At 34.6% G+C, this 17029-nt stretch overlaps 1 protein-coding gene across 6 annotated transcripts in view; it reads left to right on the top strand.

Moving 5' to 3' along the window:
* Positions 1 to 17029, top strand: part of LOC136802742 (thioredoxin domain-containing protein 6-like) — a 41193-nt gene that overhangs the window by 12836 nt on the left and 11328 nt on the right. For all 6 annotated transcript variants that reach the window (XM_067059495.1, XM_067059497.1, XM_067059498.1 and 3 more), the window contains 2 exons: positions 435 to 542; positions 1088 to 1221. In XM_067059495.1, coding sequence (XP_066915596.1) covers positions 435 to 542; positions 1088 to 1221 — 242 coding nt within the window. The remainder of the gene's footprint in view (positions 1 to 434; positions 543 to 1087; positions 1222 to 17029) is intronic.

Below are 17029 nucleotides of genomic sequence, written 5' to 3'. Positions count from 1 at the left end.
TTAAAGAGAAAACTTAGTCCGGCTAATACTTTCGCCGGTGAAAACTTTGTCGCATCTTTAACACTGCTCCTTTGAAGCTGACCAGAAAGTTTTTCGCAGGGAAAAATTTCGTCACTTGCCTAAAAATATCGTCACTTGCCTAAAAATATCGTCACTTTTCTTCGACTAAATTGGCACTGCACGAAGGGAAAGTAACGTAAAAGCAATGATGTTTACAAATGAAACCACACGATCATGGGATGTTGATGATAACAAAACCTCCGACAATTACTTGCTTTTGTAAAATTATGATAATATGAAGTAAAATATATTATTCAAACTTTAGTGTTATGATTTCTTTCACCCTTTTCAACAATGCATATATATATATCATTCACTGTATATTTTATTCTATGTTTGCAATACTAATAATTTCAATTTCTATATACAACTAGTGGTCCAACGCAGTTTTTGATTTTATCGCGAGAAGATGCTGTTGCTGGTTTCCGCTCACTAATGGGACCCACTGCTCCTGAACAAGCCAAAATCGCTGACCCGAACAGGTTTGATCAGTCGATAGATTCACTTTTATCTGAACCTTTAAATTTTAAGATTTTTAAATAAAGTTGACGCTCTCAAATTCAATCTTCTACACACTTCATTTGTTCGGTAATATTGGAAGCCGCCGTCAACAAGAAACACTCATAAATGACGCTCTTCCATACAATACGCTCTCTTATTTGATGAAAATTCCATCCCCCTTGAAAATTGAAATTATGGAACGTCGACTGTAATTAGTTTAATTTTTGTTGACTCTTCGAAAACCAGTGATTTGGGTAACTTTTAATACAATTGCATAACATAGCCAGGTTCAAGTTCAACCGTCACAAAACGTCGATACAACGTACCCGTCAATCGTCCAAAAAACCCGATAACCTTGTTTTTTTAACGTTGATACAACGTTATGTGTAGGGAGGCACAGCAAAGAAAGATTGCAGGCTCAAATAACCCTGATAACCTTGTTTTTTCCGTTGATACGTTGCAGGAAGCGGCTTCCTTCTTTGAATGCAACCATTTATGAATCTATTTTCACTGGTCATTTTTTCAGTTTGCGAGCTCAGTTTGGTACAGATGAGATGAAGAATGCTGTGCATGGTTGTTCCAGTATGTACAAAGCATTGAATGTTATCAACGAATTCTTCCCTGATCTTCAAGTCAATGAACAAGGAATCATTGTTGATCGTAAGTCTAATTCTATACCGTAGATTTATTGTTGGAAACAAGAGCCAGGCTCAAATCAGACTACAGTTGACTCTCTCTAATTCGATCTTCAAGGGACCAAGTGTTTCTTCGAGCTAAAGAAAGATAAAGAATTATAGAGATTGTAGAGAGCATTTTACACTACTTTCTTGCTAAAAGACCAATGTTTTAGTTCGAAATACAGAAAGATTCGAATAATGGAAGTTCGAATTAGGGAGAGTTTACTGTAATAACATCAAGAATCTCATTTAAGAGCGATAAGGAGCGATGTCCAAATGGTTAAGGCGTCGGCACATGAAACCAGGGGTTCCCGTTTCCGTCCAAAGGTCTGTTCAGACTCCGTGGAAACAATCGAAAGACTGTCATAAAGTCCTAGATTACTGGGCTATCCACGTTGAATATCTACTTTATACACCATTTCAAAGCAATCATTATAAGATTTATCATGTCAAGGGACGATATCCTATTTTATGATTTTATTTTCGGGATTCTATATAATTTTAATTGCTTGAAATTAATTTGAAATTGAAACTCAAGTTTTCAACGAACAACCAGACCATCCGTAACGTCTGAACATGGTCTTTTAAGTCTTATATTTTGTGGTTTTGCTTAAGGTAAGGACAACCTTAAATGCAGATAGACATGGATAACTAACCAATCGGTCTATCACTATTCTTATTTCTACATTCTTTCCTTATTATTATGCAAAGACTTTTCTCAACTACTTTAAAAGCTATAATTTCTTTGTGGTAATGCTATATTCATGAAGTGATAAAATTCTTGTGGTGATATGGAATTATGAGTATGAAAATAGTCTGTAATATTGTATCATGGAGTTCGTTTATCATCTCCTCTTGATAATGCTGTCTAATGATTTTGAGATAATTGAAAATTGTTTGTGTTTATGTTTTTGTTAAATCCTTTTAGTCATTAACTTAAATTGAATGAAAGTGTGATGGTGACTAATTAGTGAAAAGAAGACAAAATATTGTTTACGCTAAAATATTATAAAGTTGAATGGGTTGTTCCATTTATTTTCCATAAAGGGGGTCGGGCGAACCTTTTCAGGACCCAAAATGATGCATGAAAATGTGTGAATACCCCCTGGAAAATGGCAAAATTTGTAAAAATTAAAATCTTATCTATACCTTAAAGTAAGGATTGACGGACTAAAATCATTCCTTTTAATCCCTGGAAGTTTTAGAATAACTCCTGATCTCATGTATGGATATAAAATGGAATGGCCCAATTCAACTTTACTCTTCTCTTTCTAGGGCTGTCCTTAACACCCCTGCCCACAACTTCTTGGTGATATCTGGTGATTTTAATGCTCAGCTTGGCCTAGACAACGTTAAGTTCTCTTTCCACCCATTAACTAATCGGAACGGTAACAAACTCTTTGACTTCATGCAACAGTTTCAATTACTAGCAACAAATACAATGTTTATGAAAAAGGCTTCCAAACTCTGGTCATTCCAACACCCTTCAGGAAGCCTCTCTCAGTTAGATTATGTGATTGTAAGAAACAAATGGAGGAACAGTGTTCGCAATGCTCAGTCCTATTCTTCTTTTTCTTCTGTTGGTTCTGACCACAGAATTGTTTCCTGTCGCATTTCTCTTAGCCTTAGATCATCTAAAAAGTCTAAACCTGACCCAATGAAATCCATCGATTGGCAACAGGTTTATTGTAACCACGACCTCCGAACTACTTACACTATTGAAGTGAAAAATAGATTTGATACATTGGCTCAAGCAGACGACGACATTGAGAAAAGTTACCAAAATCTGATTAAAGCTAATAAAGAAGTTAGTCTTGCTCTTCTACCAAAGAAACAAAAAGTCAAAAAGAAATATCTCTTTGAAAACAACCTTGTTTCTGATGCACGGAATGCACTTGTAGAGGCCAAACTTAAACATCAGCGACGCCCTACAAGAAGAACATCAAAAATCCTCTCTGATGCTCAAAAAGCTCTGGATGATGCATACCTTAACGCCGAATCGATGTTTATTCAGGGTAAGATAAACTCAATTTCCAATCTTCATGTTAGCCATCAGCACTCGGCCGCTTGGAAAACGATCAATGATCTAACAGGTCGAAAAGACCACCCTTCTATTCAGCTCAAAGGTGGCTCACCAGATAAAAGAAGAGAAAACTGGCTCAACCACTTTAAAACTTTACTTGGAAACCAACCTATTTTAAATACTAATGCTCTCCCTTTAACTCAAATTTTTGATGAGCTTGACATATCAACTTCTCCTTTTACAATTGATGAACTTTCAAATTGCGTTAAACTTTTTTCAAATAATAAATCTTCAGGCCTTGATGATATTCCAACTCTGCTTTGGAAAGATCCCGTCTTTATGGAAATGCTTCTCGATTTTTGTAATCACACATTTGAGTTTTTCTAACTCCCCCTTCTGCTTGGTTAACTGGCGGTATCATTCCTGTTCCAAAAAAGGGTGATTTGACCTTAGCATCCAACTACAGAGGCATCACTCTTATGCCTATCGCCGCCAAAATCTTCAACAAACTTCTTTTACAACGTATCGTTCCAGTTCTTGATCCTCTTCTAAGAAAAAACCAAAATGGTTTTCGGAAGGGAAGGAGTACTCTTACACAGATTTTAGCCATCAGGCGTATTTTGGAAGAAATGCGAAAACTTAACAAAGATGCTTTTATTTGCTTTGTTGACTTTAAAAAAGCCTTTGATTCCATATCTCGTGTAAAAATGTTTGAAATTCTTAAATTGTACGGCATTCCAGAGAAACTCATTTCAGCCATCAGGGCACTCTACGTGTCCACCAAAGCAAAGGTCATTACAGCTGACGGAGACACTGATATTTTTGACATTCATGCTGGAGTTCTACAAGGTGACACCTTAGCTCCCTTTCTTTTTATCATTGTTTTAGATTACGTTTTAAGAATTTCTGTTGACTTATCTAATGACAAGGGAATCAAAATTAAAGTTCCCCTGCGCAAGCGTAACCGCGGCCTTTTTCTGACCGATCTTGACTTTGCTGACGATCTTGCCTTAGTTTCTGAGAGTATTCAAAATCTTGAAAGTCTTCTTCACTCACTTTGAAACTTCGGCCAGTCAAGTCGGTCTTTATTGCAATGCTGGAAAAACTGAATTTATCAGCTCCTCTGGGATTGTTCTCCCTTTAACTTCCAAGAATGGTGTCAATATCAAACTTGTGAAGGATTTTAAATATCTTGGCTCTCATATTAACAGCTCTGAAAACGATTTTAAAATTAGGAAAGGTCTAGCTTGGAAAGCTTGTAATAAGTTAAACAAGATATGGCACTCTAATTTGTCTAACGCTCTTAAACTTCAAACTTTTAGAAGTCTTGTCGAGCCCATTCTTCTATATGGCTCGGAGACTTGGACCATGACAAAAACCATGCTGAAGAGCCTTGATGGCTGCTATACAAATCTTTTGAAAAGAGTCCAGAATCTTGATTGGCGCAACCACCCAACCCTTCAAGAGATATATCATGGACTCCCAAGAATTTCCTCTGTCCTGACTAGCAGGATGCTCTCTTTCTCAGGTCACTGTTTCCGTGCGAAAAACGAAATGGTGTCTGAGATCTTACTTTGGTGTCCTGCGGGCACTAGGCGCTCGAGAAAGCGCACTTTTCTTGATACTTTGAAACGAGAAACAGGGCTAGAGATTGAGGAACTGGGCACTGCAATGGCTGATCGAGAGCTGTGGAGGGAAGGTTATTGTTTGTTTCCGACCTAGGTCCATTCGGACCTAGGTCGAAGGATGATGATGATGATGATTCTTGTTACAGTCTCTGAAAAAAAGAAACCTTTTGAGAGTGAAGCAGTAACAAAGCAACTAGTCTAACATCCCTGTGAATGAGACACATTAGTAGTATTTTAAGTTTTTAAGATACTCTTTATACGTATTTTATGGCGGACGAAATAAGGATTTTTAACTTCAACTCTGTCGCTCTGAACACAGGACAAGTTTCTATTTAAGTCAGAATATCTAAAGAATACCTTTCTTTTCTGAAATCTTTCAATAAAAAGGCGAAATCTTATTTTGGTGACGAATAAAGTCTGAAGAATTGCTAAGCCTCAGTCGAATAATTTCCTCCCACTGTACATAACATAATTTGATGCTCAAATTGAAACTATTCCGAGCCAACAATGGGCCATTCCATTTTAAATCCATACAAGGGGTTGGGAGAACATTTCCAGGGGGATTCGAGCAGAATTTCCAGGGGATCTAATAGAGTGTTTTTTTATTTTTCCAGGGGGGTAGAATAATTTTATAGTTTCCAGGGGGTAAAAGACTGAGTTTAATTCGTCCCCGTCACTTCAAGGTATGAAAAAGAATTTTCCAAGGGTTTTCTAGCAAATTTTCCAAGGGTTTTTTAGCAAATTTTGCCATTTTCTAGGGGGTATTCTCGCATTTCTAAGAAATGGTTTTTATATGATAATTTAACCGAATGGCCCAATTAGATTTTTTAAGAATACTTTGTAGATGTTCAGAATGACAGATGCTGTCTGTTATCTGAGATCATCGATTATCTATCAAAATCATTTTAGGAATGTTTTTGATACCTTAATATTTGGGGATTATACTATTATTTTGTGTTAAGCGGACAGAAAAATAAAAATGCGATTCATTGGCCACCCTCTTTCAATAGTGTATAAGTATTCAAAAATTGATTGATCTTTTAACGGAGCCTTTTACTCATGAGCTTAGGTTTTCGAGCTCCAAACATTCGATTTTTTGACGTCACTTAACAACTCACCGAAAAACAGGATGAAAATCCCGGTTCTTGTTGAGGTACTCGCTATAAAATTTGAACGAGAGAAAAAGATTTACAATTTTATATAGTTATCAACTATTTTCTGTCCTTTTAGTTCCTTCTGTTTGTTCTTTTTTTCCTACATTGAAACTTTAAGAAAAGTTTCTCTTATTAAACGAGCCTTGTCTCGTCAGCTTGTCGATAAAAATTCCTTGACTGTCAATCTGCCTTTCTAGCCTTCATCAAACATGTATATGTAATTCAAAAAGAAGACATTTATAACTTTTTGAGACATTTATACTTTTTTCCGTCATTTTATGGCTCGTGTCTGACAATCACTTCAAACTTCAAGTTTGTCAGATTTATGTCGTTGGGCGTTCAACAACATTCTTTCCCGCTAAGAAAAATCTTTCTTTAACTCGTGGCTTTTTCATTTGGCGTGACCTGCTCTTGATGTTAAATCATTTCTTTTGATGTTCTTCTTGGCAAGTATGCAGCAAGGCAAAAGTAGATCTACTTCTGATTAGCTAGATCTGATAATTGTAATTCAATATTTGGTTCACATATTTTTACTGGATATTCTGTATTTTTTTCACTGTCTCAATCGTTTTAATTACGAACATCATTGTACAATGAAACAAATTTAAAACGCTGTGATTATATAAGTCAGAACAGGGTTGATCTGTTAGCTAAAGGTTTTGGGCGAGAGAGGGTCACTTTGGCAAAAAGGGTACGAGGTATGACGCATAGTACAAGTAAGTACAATCAACTCTCTCTAATTCGAACCTCTAATATTCGAATCTTTCTACAATGCGAACTAAAATATTGGCCCCCTCAGCTGGAAAGTGCTTTAAATTACTTTCTGTAATTCGAATCTTTCTCTAATTCGATATGAAAACTTGAAGATCGAATTAGAGAGAGTTAACTGTATCTTATATACTTCTATTGCAAAAACAAATTCACAGATTTCTTGTGTATTTGACCTCGTTTGTATTTTCATTCCAGGTCACCCAATAATTTGGTTTTGAAAACAAAATTCCAGATAATGATAAAAATATTTAAAAGCGATAATTTATGGATGTTTAAAAAATCGTTTCATAGTCGTCTTAACAAAAGATTTGCCGTTTGAAAAACAATAGGAGAAAGAAAATACTTCGAGATTGTACAAGCGATTTTAAATATTCGAATATAAAAACCTCGATAGTGAAAAAAACAATTTTTTTTGTAGATTTTTTATATAGATAGTACGGTTAAAAGATAATCCGGAAAACTTAGATAATTCTGAAGTAGAAAAGTAAAAACAAGTTCTGACGCCCCTTTCAAGTTGTTTGAATTGTCTTTTTTTGTTGTTGTGTAATGAGTTCTATTTGTCTATGTATTGAATCTTTATACCAGCTTGCTGGTTCACTTACGTTTTTGTACTAGCTAGAATGGTTTTAAGCAGGAAACATTTGAGATGGTCGGGAAATTGAGGTCATTATAGAGGGTTGGCTACAGAGTGGATTATGCTTTAAGATGATCGTAAAATACAGCTTTCTCTAATTCGAACTTCTACTATTCGAATGTTTCGAAATTATGATATTGCATTGGTCCCCTTAGCTAGAAAGTTATGTTCTATTCTCTCTAAATCGAATCTTTCTCTTATTCGAAGTCCCTGGTCTCTTCCTTGAAGATCAAATTAAAGAATGTCGGCTGTAGGTTGAACGAGAAGAACATTCATTTTGATTTGAGAATTGACATAAAATAAATGTACGTTTAGTCATTTCAAGACCACCATTTTCATCAGAGGGGTTGAAATGATTTGTTTTTTCGGGTGTTGTTAGGGTGCGATTTTTTTCTATTTTCTTTGCTTTCTAATTCAATTTATAGTTTCACTTGTGTAATTCGAAGGCCCATGGTGTGTTTGATCCAGGCGTTTGAATTGCTTTGTTTTAAGTAGAAGCTGAATGATCTCTAGCTTCTTGACTGGATCGTGCTTCCTGATGTATCTGGTTTATAAAGGTATTTTATATATGTGGGTACCACAAATTTTGTTTGAATTTTGTGGATATTCCACTTCACAAGATTTCGTATTTTTGTAGTCTGAATCGCAGACTTCTACAAAATCGCAGGTAGTCTAGAAGCACGAATATGTTAGTGGATGCAAGCAGCCTAGTGCTCAACACCGTAATTGGCAGACCTGCATAATACCAAGCCAAATGATGAATGCTTGAAAAGCAAGTACAGTTGACGCTCTCTAATTCGACGTTCTACTATTCGATAGGCTCCCTTATTCGATGAAATTTAAAGTCCCCGTCAACAGGAAACTCTCATAAACGACGCTCTCTTCTTCGATAAGCTCCCTTCTTCGATGAAAATCCAATTCCCCTTTGAAGATCGAATTAGACAGCCTCAACTGTAACTTTAATTTATTGGAAAATAAAGATTCTCCGTTTATTAAAAGTAGGATTTCGAATGATTTGAGTTGAGCTGAACTCAAATTCAATCGTTTGGTGAAGTCCCGTACTGCTTATAAAGTTTACTCATACTGATTTGCTTGATAATTACTATATTTCAAAAATTTTAAGAAGACTTCTCTTTCTTGCATAAAATTCCATTTATCAATTGAACACGCAACATCATAGCGGCGACCTCTTATCGATTAAATCTCTAAAGGCTAAGTGAAAGCTTCTATTGGTCGATTAGTGAGAGTTTAGTTTGTTGTCATGCATGGGCGCTATGTAAACATTCTTTAGATAGCTAGGTGGAGATCGATACTGGATGCACGGATAGTTTGGTACAGTATTTGATCCACTTAAGGCTTTTTGATAGACTGGATAGCGCGATTTTACTTCATTACTGATTTCTGTGTCATGTGTCATCAAAAATTATCAAAAAGCAAAGTTCAGTCAGAAGTAAACTCTAGTCCAGTCTTTGATTAAACGTTTTATACAAATCAGTTGAATTATCGTCCTTGTTACATTAGTCCTACAAGTATGGCAAATCAGTTTGTTAAAGTCGAAGTACTGCAGCTGAATTGGTGTTGAAGGAGCTTTCGCTTTTGACCAGCGAAACCATCTGCCGTTAAATGTTTCTGGACACGCCTATTTTGTGATAATAGTAGATCAGGGGGGGTGAAGCAGTTAGTACAAGACATCATGCCGGTTAGTACCGTGGTGGTGTGCCATATGAATTGGATAAAATCACTTAGTACTCAGATGTACTAACTGCAAAAAAGGGTGGTCCCCTGCTAAAAATTTGCCAAATTTTGGTACTAATTGTGTAAAAAATAGGATTTTGTGAGAAAATTAAAAAAAAAAGACCATATTTTACCAAAAAAATTTTTTGGGAAGTAGATTTTTTTTTCAAATTTTCGAAATTTTTTTTTTAAATCTTTAAAACAATTTGCTGGTTGCAATAGAAATTTGATTTTCTAAAATGTTGTTTTTCCTATTGAAAGCTATGGATATTGAATCATTTTTAAGATATTAAATTTGATTTTATTTGATTTTTATATTGAATTTATGAAGGTCAAAAGCCTTTTTCAAGGCTAAATTCAGTTAGTACTAACTGTACTAAGTGTACCAAGGTGGTGGTGTTACTAACTTCTTCTGAGAAAGCAGTTAGTAGGCATGATGTCTTGTACTAACTGCTTCACCCCCCCCCCCCCTGAGTAGATCGTTAACTTAGTCGATTTATTTTGAGGAATAGGGAATCGTTTATTTCATAGGTGCAGCCTCTGTTCCCATACCAATTCTTTTAGAGATATCGAATAGGGTTTAATTTCAGGGACGAGAAGTTCTAAACAAAAAGGAGTTCTGTTAAAGTTAAAAAAAAATTTACTGAGAATTTATTCACGTAAAAGAAGATTGGTGCATCATTCGTTGATAAAGTTCTTAATCATTTGAAGAGGGCTTGAACAAAAGTGGAAATTGCACATGATGTGGGTTGGGTTCGGAGAAAATTTATTCCTTCGCTTTCTATTAAAAAAATGCTGACTTTTTGATCGATTTTTGTCTTATTTTGGGAGGGTCTAGCCGGTGGATACACCGATGGTACTCTCGCAACACTTTGTAGGAACGGTATCAGGAAGGGAACTTTGATATCTTTATATTCATCACAAAGTTACGAATAATAAAGTATAGATGGTGAAAAATAGTAGAGAAGGAAAGAAAGAAAAGATTTTTTTATTGAAAATGAAATACTGTATGATTTTTAACTTTCCTAAAATAAAGTCTCTCTGCTGGACTGAGCATACATAGGTGGAAATTGTCTTTTATCTCGAGTAGGGGATAAAAGTGTGAAAAGTGATCTTTTGAAGCAAAAAGGAGATGCTTTGAATGTTTTTAGCCCTTTCCTTTTCTCATTTATAACGAAGAGTATGACAGAAGAAAATTTACTTGGTGTTTGAATTCTCGTTTATATAATAGTCGAAATTTTGAATTTAATTTTGAATTTAGCTCTGTTTTGGCGCTTGGTATAGAGCACTTTGTCACCACAAATTACTGATGTTTTTAATAGTCGAAATTCAGTGATACCGAAAAACAAGCGATCGTTGCTTTCAAGACTTGTGATGTTTATAGCTGATAGATCATTATTATCAATCAATCAATCAATCAATCAATCAATCAATCAATCAATCAATCAATCAATCAATCAATCAATCAATCAATAGATGGTTGATATTGTCGATCTTTCTACTATTTAGTTGCATATTGACACCCCTGTGTAACAGACCTGGTGGGACCCCAGACCCACTGGAAAATTTGGCCAAAGTTTCGTTCCCTGTTGGAAAATACCCTACACTTGGAAATTTACTTTGTTTCTATTCCCATTCGAAATTTATTGGAAAAATATTGCAATCCAAAACCGTCACCACTGGATTTTTTTGAGCCGGCAACAATAGAATTTCCATCTCCTTATGGATTTCATCCTCACCGTGGGAAGAAGTTCCGCCGGGACTGTGAGACAGGGGTGTATTATTGGTTGACACCCCGATTAAGAAATAATGACAACCGTCTAATGGTTTCTAGCATAGAACATTTTTATCACCCTTTCCAAAAAAAACTGATATGAAACCTTTTATCAAAGATATATATTTTGTGGTCTAAAGATCTCCTATGAACTTAATGAAAATAAAGTGCGTATATGGTGTGTGAGTTTTTTTTCTTGTGGTCTTCGATAACACTTCGTATAAACTACACTCATAAACATCAGGGTTTTTTATTATCTTTTAGTGGCCAGTATGGTATGTTTATATTGTGGTTTCTTCCATAAAAGAATTTTCTTTGTTATCCAATTTTTTTTCTGTTCAACATTGAATGCTTGGTTGGTCTGTACAGAATACTCAGGGAAAATTAGTGTTTCTCCTTAGCCTAGGTCCATGGTTTTTCAGGGTTTTTTTATTTGTTTGTTGCTCCAAAATGGCGTTCGCATAGTTTCTTACGTTCTGTTGCCAATTCTATTTCATTCTTCTATTCTTAATTTTTTGGCCAATTTCCTCTTAAACATTTATAGATTATATTCTAATAAAAAAAGCGCCAACTTTGACGATGTCTGATGAGCAAGACGTTTTTAGTTCAGTTTTTGAATTTTTTGGATCTCTGGATCTAAAAGCATTATTATTGCTCCATAATTGAGTGAAAAATAATTTCTTTTTGTTCTGTTTCCTGATTGAATGATGATTTCAATTTAAATCTTGGTGGCTTGGAATACAATATGTTTCGAGTTGTACGTTCCCTGGGGGGGGGGGGGTACTAGGGTTGCGAGCTGACGGGGGAGTGCCGCCCGACTTTCGAACTTTGGACCCTTACCAGGACTAAAAAGGAGAAAACAAAGGAAAATTTTGGGAATTTTACGACCCTTAGCGGGACAAATTTGACCAATTTTGACCAAATTTCGATCTTTCAGGGAGTAAAAAGTTGAAATTTTCCTATTTTTCCGACCCTTAGTGGGACTGAAATTTGATTTTCTGATTTTTCTGACCCTTAGCGGGACTTCGGAAGTCCAAAAAAGGTACCCTTAAGGGCGGCACATACCGTACCCTCCATTTGCCTAAGTACTCCTCCCCCCCCGGGACATTCCCTTGAGAAATTTTCTTATTATCTTCTTAGTTTTTTTTTCATTTCAAGAAGCAGCCAGAGAAAGAATGTGTTAGAAACTTCTTCACAAAGAGGCGACTTCTTATAAATATCGAAAATCTTCTAATTATGTATGAATAAATTAATGAAAAATCTTGAAAAAAGGGCAGCTTGATTTTCGTAGACCTTGTAACATATGCTTGATTGGTTCACGGTTTGAAATTTTTTCTTTACTTGGCCACTTTTCCTTTTTTATTCCTCTAGTGATCATATCATTGTCCTTTATATAAATCAATTTAATTGTCCTTCATATAAATCAATTTAATTGTTTCTTTTCTTTATCTATATTTTTATCTACTGCTTTTGTTGCTGTTGTTGTTATTAGCTTCTTTGGGGTGTTTTGGATAAAATGTTGTTTTTATGAAATTTTATTGCAAAGAATACAGATGCCTCAGTTAGCGATTTACTGTTCCTTGTTTCTTTTTTGTTGCTTTTCTCTCTCTCCCTCTCTCTTCCATCTTCATTTCATGAAAAATTTATCTCGTCTTAAATTTCCTATGAAAATCTTTCCTGTGTTGTTTTCTTCCTCTGTTCAATTTTCTGCTGGTATGCTATACACTGGTATACGTTTTTTTTTTGGCGGAGAGTAAGTCTGGTATGCTTTACAACTAATTTAGAATTGATAGAAATTGTGCAAAAAATAACTTAAGGAAAAAGTTGTAGTTTATACACAATGCTTGTCATTTTTTGACCACTGCCTCGAGTCTAGCAAATGATATGATGTTGATAAGATAATTTGAGAACACTATAATTTTTGAGAAAAATCATTTCATAGATTTTCGAAGATGAAAATGAAAAATGACAAGAAAAATTGATTTTTTTATCCTTTGATGCCACTTCAGTAACTTCATTTTGGGTATGGTAAGGTACTTTGAAAGCCTTCTGATTTAGCTATAAAATCAGGGTGGTATACTTATGAAAAAGAAGAATGATGTTTGCAAAAAGATATTTCAAACTTGAATTAGAAATATATTAAATAACAAGCTACAGTAGATGCTGAATGGACCTACCTGATAGAAAGCTAGATAGCAATAAGGAGAAAAATGAAAACAATCAGTTAGAAGATATTATATTTAGCGAAAATGCTTAACACATTAAATTTCATCATTGATTGGAGTTAAAGTGACCCTGTTTTTTTGCTGTTTTTGTTTGATTTAACAGGCTGAAGATTCGAGATGCAAGTATTGTAAGCCCGTTTTATAAACGATCAAGTACGGTTTACGTGGGAGTGGTCTTAAACATTGCGTTAATCATCTTTTGAAATCATTTTTGATTTATATCATACCAACTCTTGGCAGACTTTCCTCTTATCCATAACCAACCTACGTGGCTTCTTTGTGCGATTCAAGTGTCGTTATCATTCAATGATGGTAAAAGTTAATTAGATCTACATCCTCTTTCAAAGAATGATGAATCTCTACTTCGTCAAACTACCCATACTATCAATAGGACTGATTGCGCCTCTATAACGGCCTTCTGTTGGCTAGACGCAAAAATCTTCAAAATTCTCCAAAGCTTTGGAACAATAGTAAGTCTTCATTAGCGCACAGTGGTTCTGATTACCCATTACGCTTTGTGACTGTGAAATGGCCTATTGGAGAGGACCGTTGTAACGACATTTGACTGGCCCAAAGTCCTTATAGGAAGTTCCAAGGCTATTTCTTGGTTTTATTTTGTTTTTCGGATAACGATATTCTCTTGCTTTATGTTTTGACAACAAAATCAATTTTCAGGTTTTGTATCCCTTTATCTTATCGTGTTTTGATTGCTTCTGTTTTTCTACTTGTGGTTTATTCTGGTCAATCTATTTTTGGGCAGAGGAATCAATAATTTCATTTTTCCATTGATCGAGACACTATTTTCTCAAAATCTCGACTCTCAAAGCGATTGATTGATTGATTGATTGATTGATTGATTGATTGATTGATTGATTGATTGATTGATTGATTGATTGATTGATTGATTGATTGATTGATTGATTGATTGATTGATTGATTGATTGATTGATTAGTTGAGACTATTGACTGGTTTTAGTATTTACCTTGAAAATACCACCTTAATATTTTGACCTTCCCAAATATTTTAAAGGTTCACTTTACCAAATCACTAATGTCAGCATCTTTTATCATATTTCTAAAATTAGCTCCATGGAGAAAGCTATTCCAGATTTTCAGATTTCTCTTTTTTTTGTAAGATCCTTATCGCTAGTTTGTCTATGACTAGGATAAAATATTTCTTCTCAGTTTCTTTTTTTTTTTAACTTGCTACAGACTACAGTTTCTTTGGTTGCCTGTATGTATGGTTTAAAATATAGGTTCTTTAATGTTGTTTGATGGTGCTACCCACCTTGGTTTTTCAGAGATTTGTACTTGTAGCAGCAATGTGTATATTGCAAAATTATGAGAACGCTATTGTTTTTAATCCTTTTTCGTCGCACCGTGTCAATCTATCAAACTTTGCTCAAGACTTTTATCAAACCATTTTGAAAAGCAGACTTACGAAACCTTTTCTCCTAATTAAAGCTTTAACGTTAACTAATGATGATTGGCTTCTCCTTACAGAGGATGCCAGGCTCTGTATGAGCGGTCTAGGAATCGTCTCGTTAGAACCATCGTACGCTGGTTTATACTGCCTACCAGCTTGCGAGAAACTGACACGCAGTTTTTCGGATCAATTGCGTTAATCTGAAGTGAACCACTAGGGAACAAGACCGCTCTCACCTTACCCGCGATGTATTGTGGAATCGATGATACCTAGCTCAGATGCCGACAGACTTCTTGAGTTTCTGTCTACCCAATTCCCCTCGCATGGTATGGGTTGGCCCGAGGGGTAAATCACTCGAAAAATTATCGTACACCTCTACAAAAAGTCAAAAAAAAAAGTCAAAAAAAGTCAAAAAAAAGTCAAAAAAAAGTCAAAAAGTAAAAAAAAAAGTCAAAAAGTAAAAGAAAAAGTCAAAAATTCAAAAAGTATCGTACACTTTTTTTCAAGTGATTTACCCCCGGGTTGGCCCGGACGAAGGTACATTCACTTGGACAGACTTCCCAGGCGGTAGTCTAGATTGATAACCATTACACTACTTCTATTTCTTTAAGGAAATCTGTGGCTGGTCAAAATATCTCCCCATTGGATAATTTTGTTCAAAATAATTTGCTTTTGAAAGTGTTTTCTATTCCCTAGTTTTTTTCGCGTCGTTGAACTATGTATAAAATTGTCTAAAAGACCAGCAAAAGGAGACTTTTCAATCTATAGAATAACCAGGAGGGTTTAGTAGGGGTTTACTATGTCGAACAAAAGAGATTACTGATTCACTAGGGCCATGTTTTAACTACTTAATAAATTTAGGCCAAAGCAAATCCCAGATAATCGATTTAAACTGGTTTATTTTTCATTTTAAGGCCTTTTTTGTATGTTTCATTCTTCTATTATTTTCATTTTATGTTTTTTAAGTACACGTTTTTTATATAAGAACATAAGGCTTCAATGGCCGAAATCTCAAGAACAAGTTAAGAACATTTTAAGGCTTTGCGGACTCTCAAACACCAAATTTCTTTGGAAAATGGTCAAAAATACTAAAAAATGGAGAAAGTAAGAACATGTTAAGAACATTTTTAGGCTTAAAACTCAAAAAGTTAAGACCATTCGAAGACTTCTAAAGTTTTGGATGTTCTTATAAAAAAACGTGTAATGATTCCTTCGTGTGTTTTTGTTTTCATCTTGTTTTTGTGTCTGTTCGATTTAAAGGGATCCTTTTTTGTGTCATTTTAAATAACATGTTGTTATTTAGTTAGTATTATCGTTAACCTTATTTGGGGAAATGTTTTCCATGACTCCTTTTGAGAATGTTATTATTTGAGCAGAAGTATAATGAGTGATGGTTTGATTGAATGAAAAAAAAAACACCAAAATAAGCAAAAAATTATCATTCTTCGAGACTGAAAATTGTAAGATTTGTGGATAATTTTTTGAAAAGAGAAATAAAAGAACTGAAACTAGTCTATCTAAACATCATCTTCTTTCGTATGATGATATCATCAAAAATATTTTGTCCCCGTGCAATAAAAAACAGTAAATTAATCCCAACTCCCAAATTAAAAGCACGTATTTCCCTCTTTTTTTCGGGACAAAGTTATTTTAAGGCTTTTTTCGTTTTTTAAGAACATGACGAGGCCAATCTATTTCCCTTATATGGGCTCTTCTTTTTCCCCTGCCAGTCTGGTCTGTAAAATACACATGTCGATAATTCGTGAATCATAATTTATCCTTACTAGCGACTGGTGATCTTTTTCTATAATTTTTCTTTTTTTCTTTTTTGAAATTATTCATTGTGAGATAAGGAAAATAAAAAAGGATTATTAATACACAAAAAAAGGCGAGTAAATTTATAAGAAAAACAGGAGGTCTGGACACAGGTTCAAGCATCTATAAAACTGTTTTTTCCTTGTCTTTTCTATAAAAAGAGATGAAAGATAAATGAATATAAAGCCATTGTTTTTGTCGTATTGTAAAGATTTTTTTTTTGAAAAAAAGAGGAGTTTTTTCCCTCTTAAATTTTTAAGCATGAAGAATTTTTTAGGCAAGGGAAAAATAGTTTGTACATCAAAAAGGGTTGGGCGCTTGAAATTTTTTATTGAGTTTGTTATATCATAAAGAAGTCTAGACTTGAGTTTGTGAGGTTTTGGGACCTTTGTCACTCGTGTACCATATATGTTTGCTTCCTATCTCGTTAACAGATTATTTGAAAAATAAATTGATAAAATTCAAATTTGATACATTTTGATAATACATTGAAGGCAAACAATTTTCATATATTCATATTTTTTGGATCTTGGGACCAAAAGATTTTACTTACTAAAAAATTGAAAAATAAATATTGAAAAGTTATAACTATGGGCAAGTGCATCTC

Source organism: Clytia hemisphaerica, unplaced genomic scaffold (assembly GCF_902728285.1).
Source record: "Clytia hemisphaerica strain Z4C2 unplaced genomic scaffold, Clytia hemisphaerica genome assembly, whole genome shotgun sequence".
NCBI lineage: Eukaryota > Metazoa > Cnidaria > Hydrozoa > Leptothecata > Clytiidae > Clytia > Clytia hemisphaerica.
The sequence above is the reverse complement of the archived record's forward strand: the minus strand, read 5'-3'. Positions and strand labels throughout refer to the sequence as shown.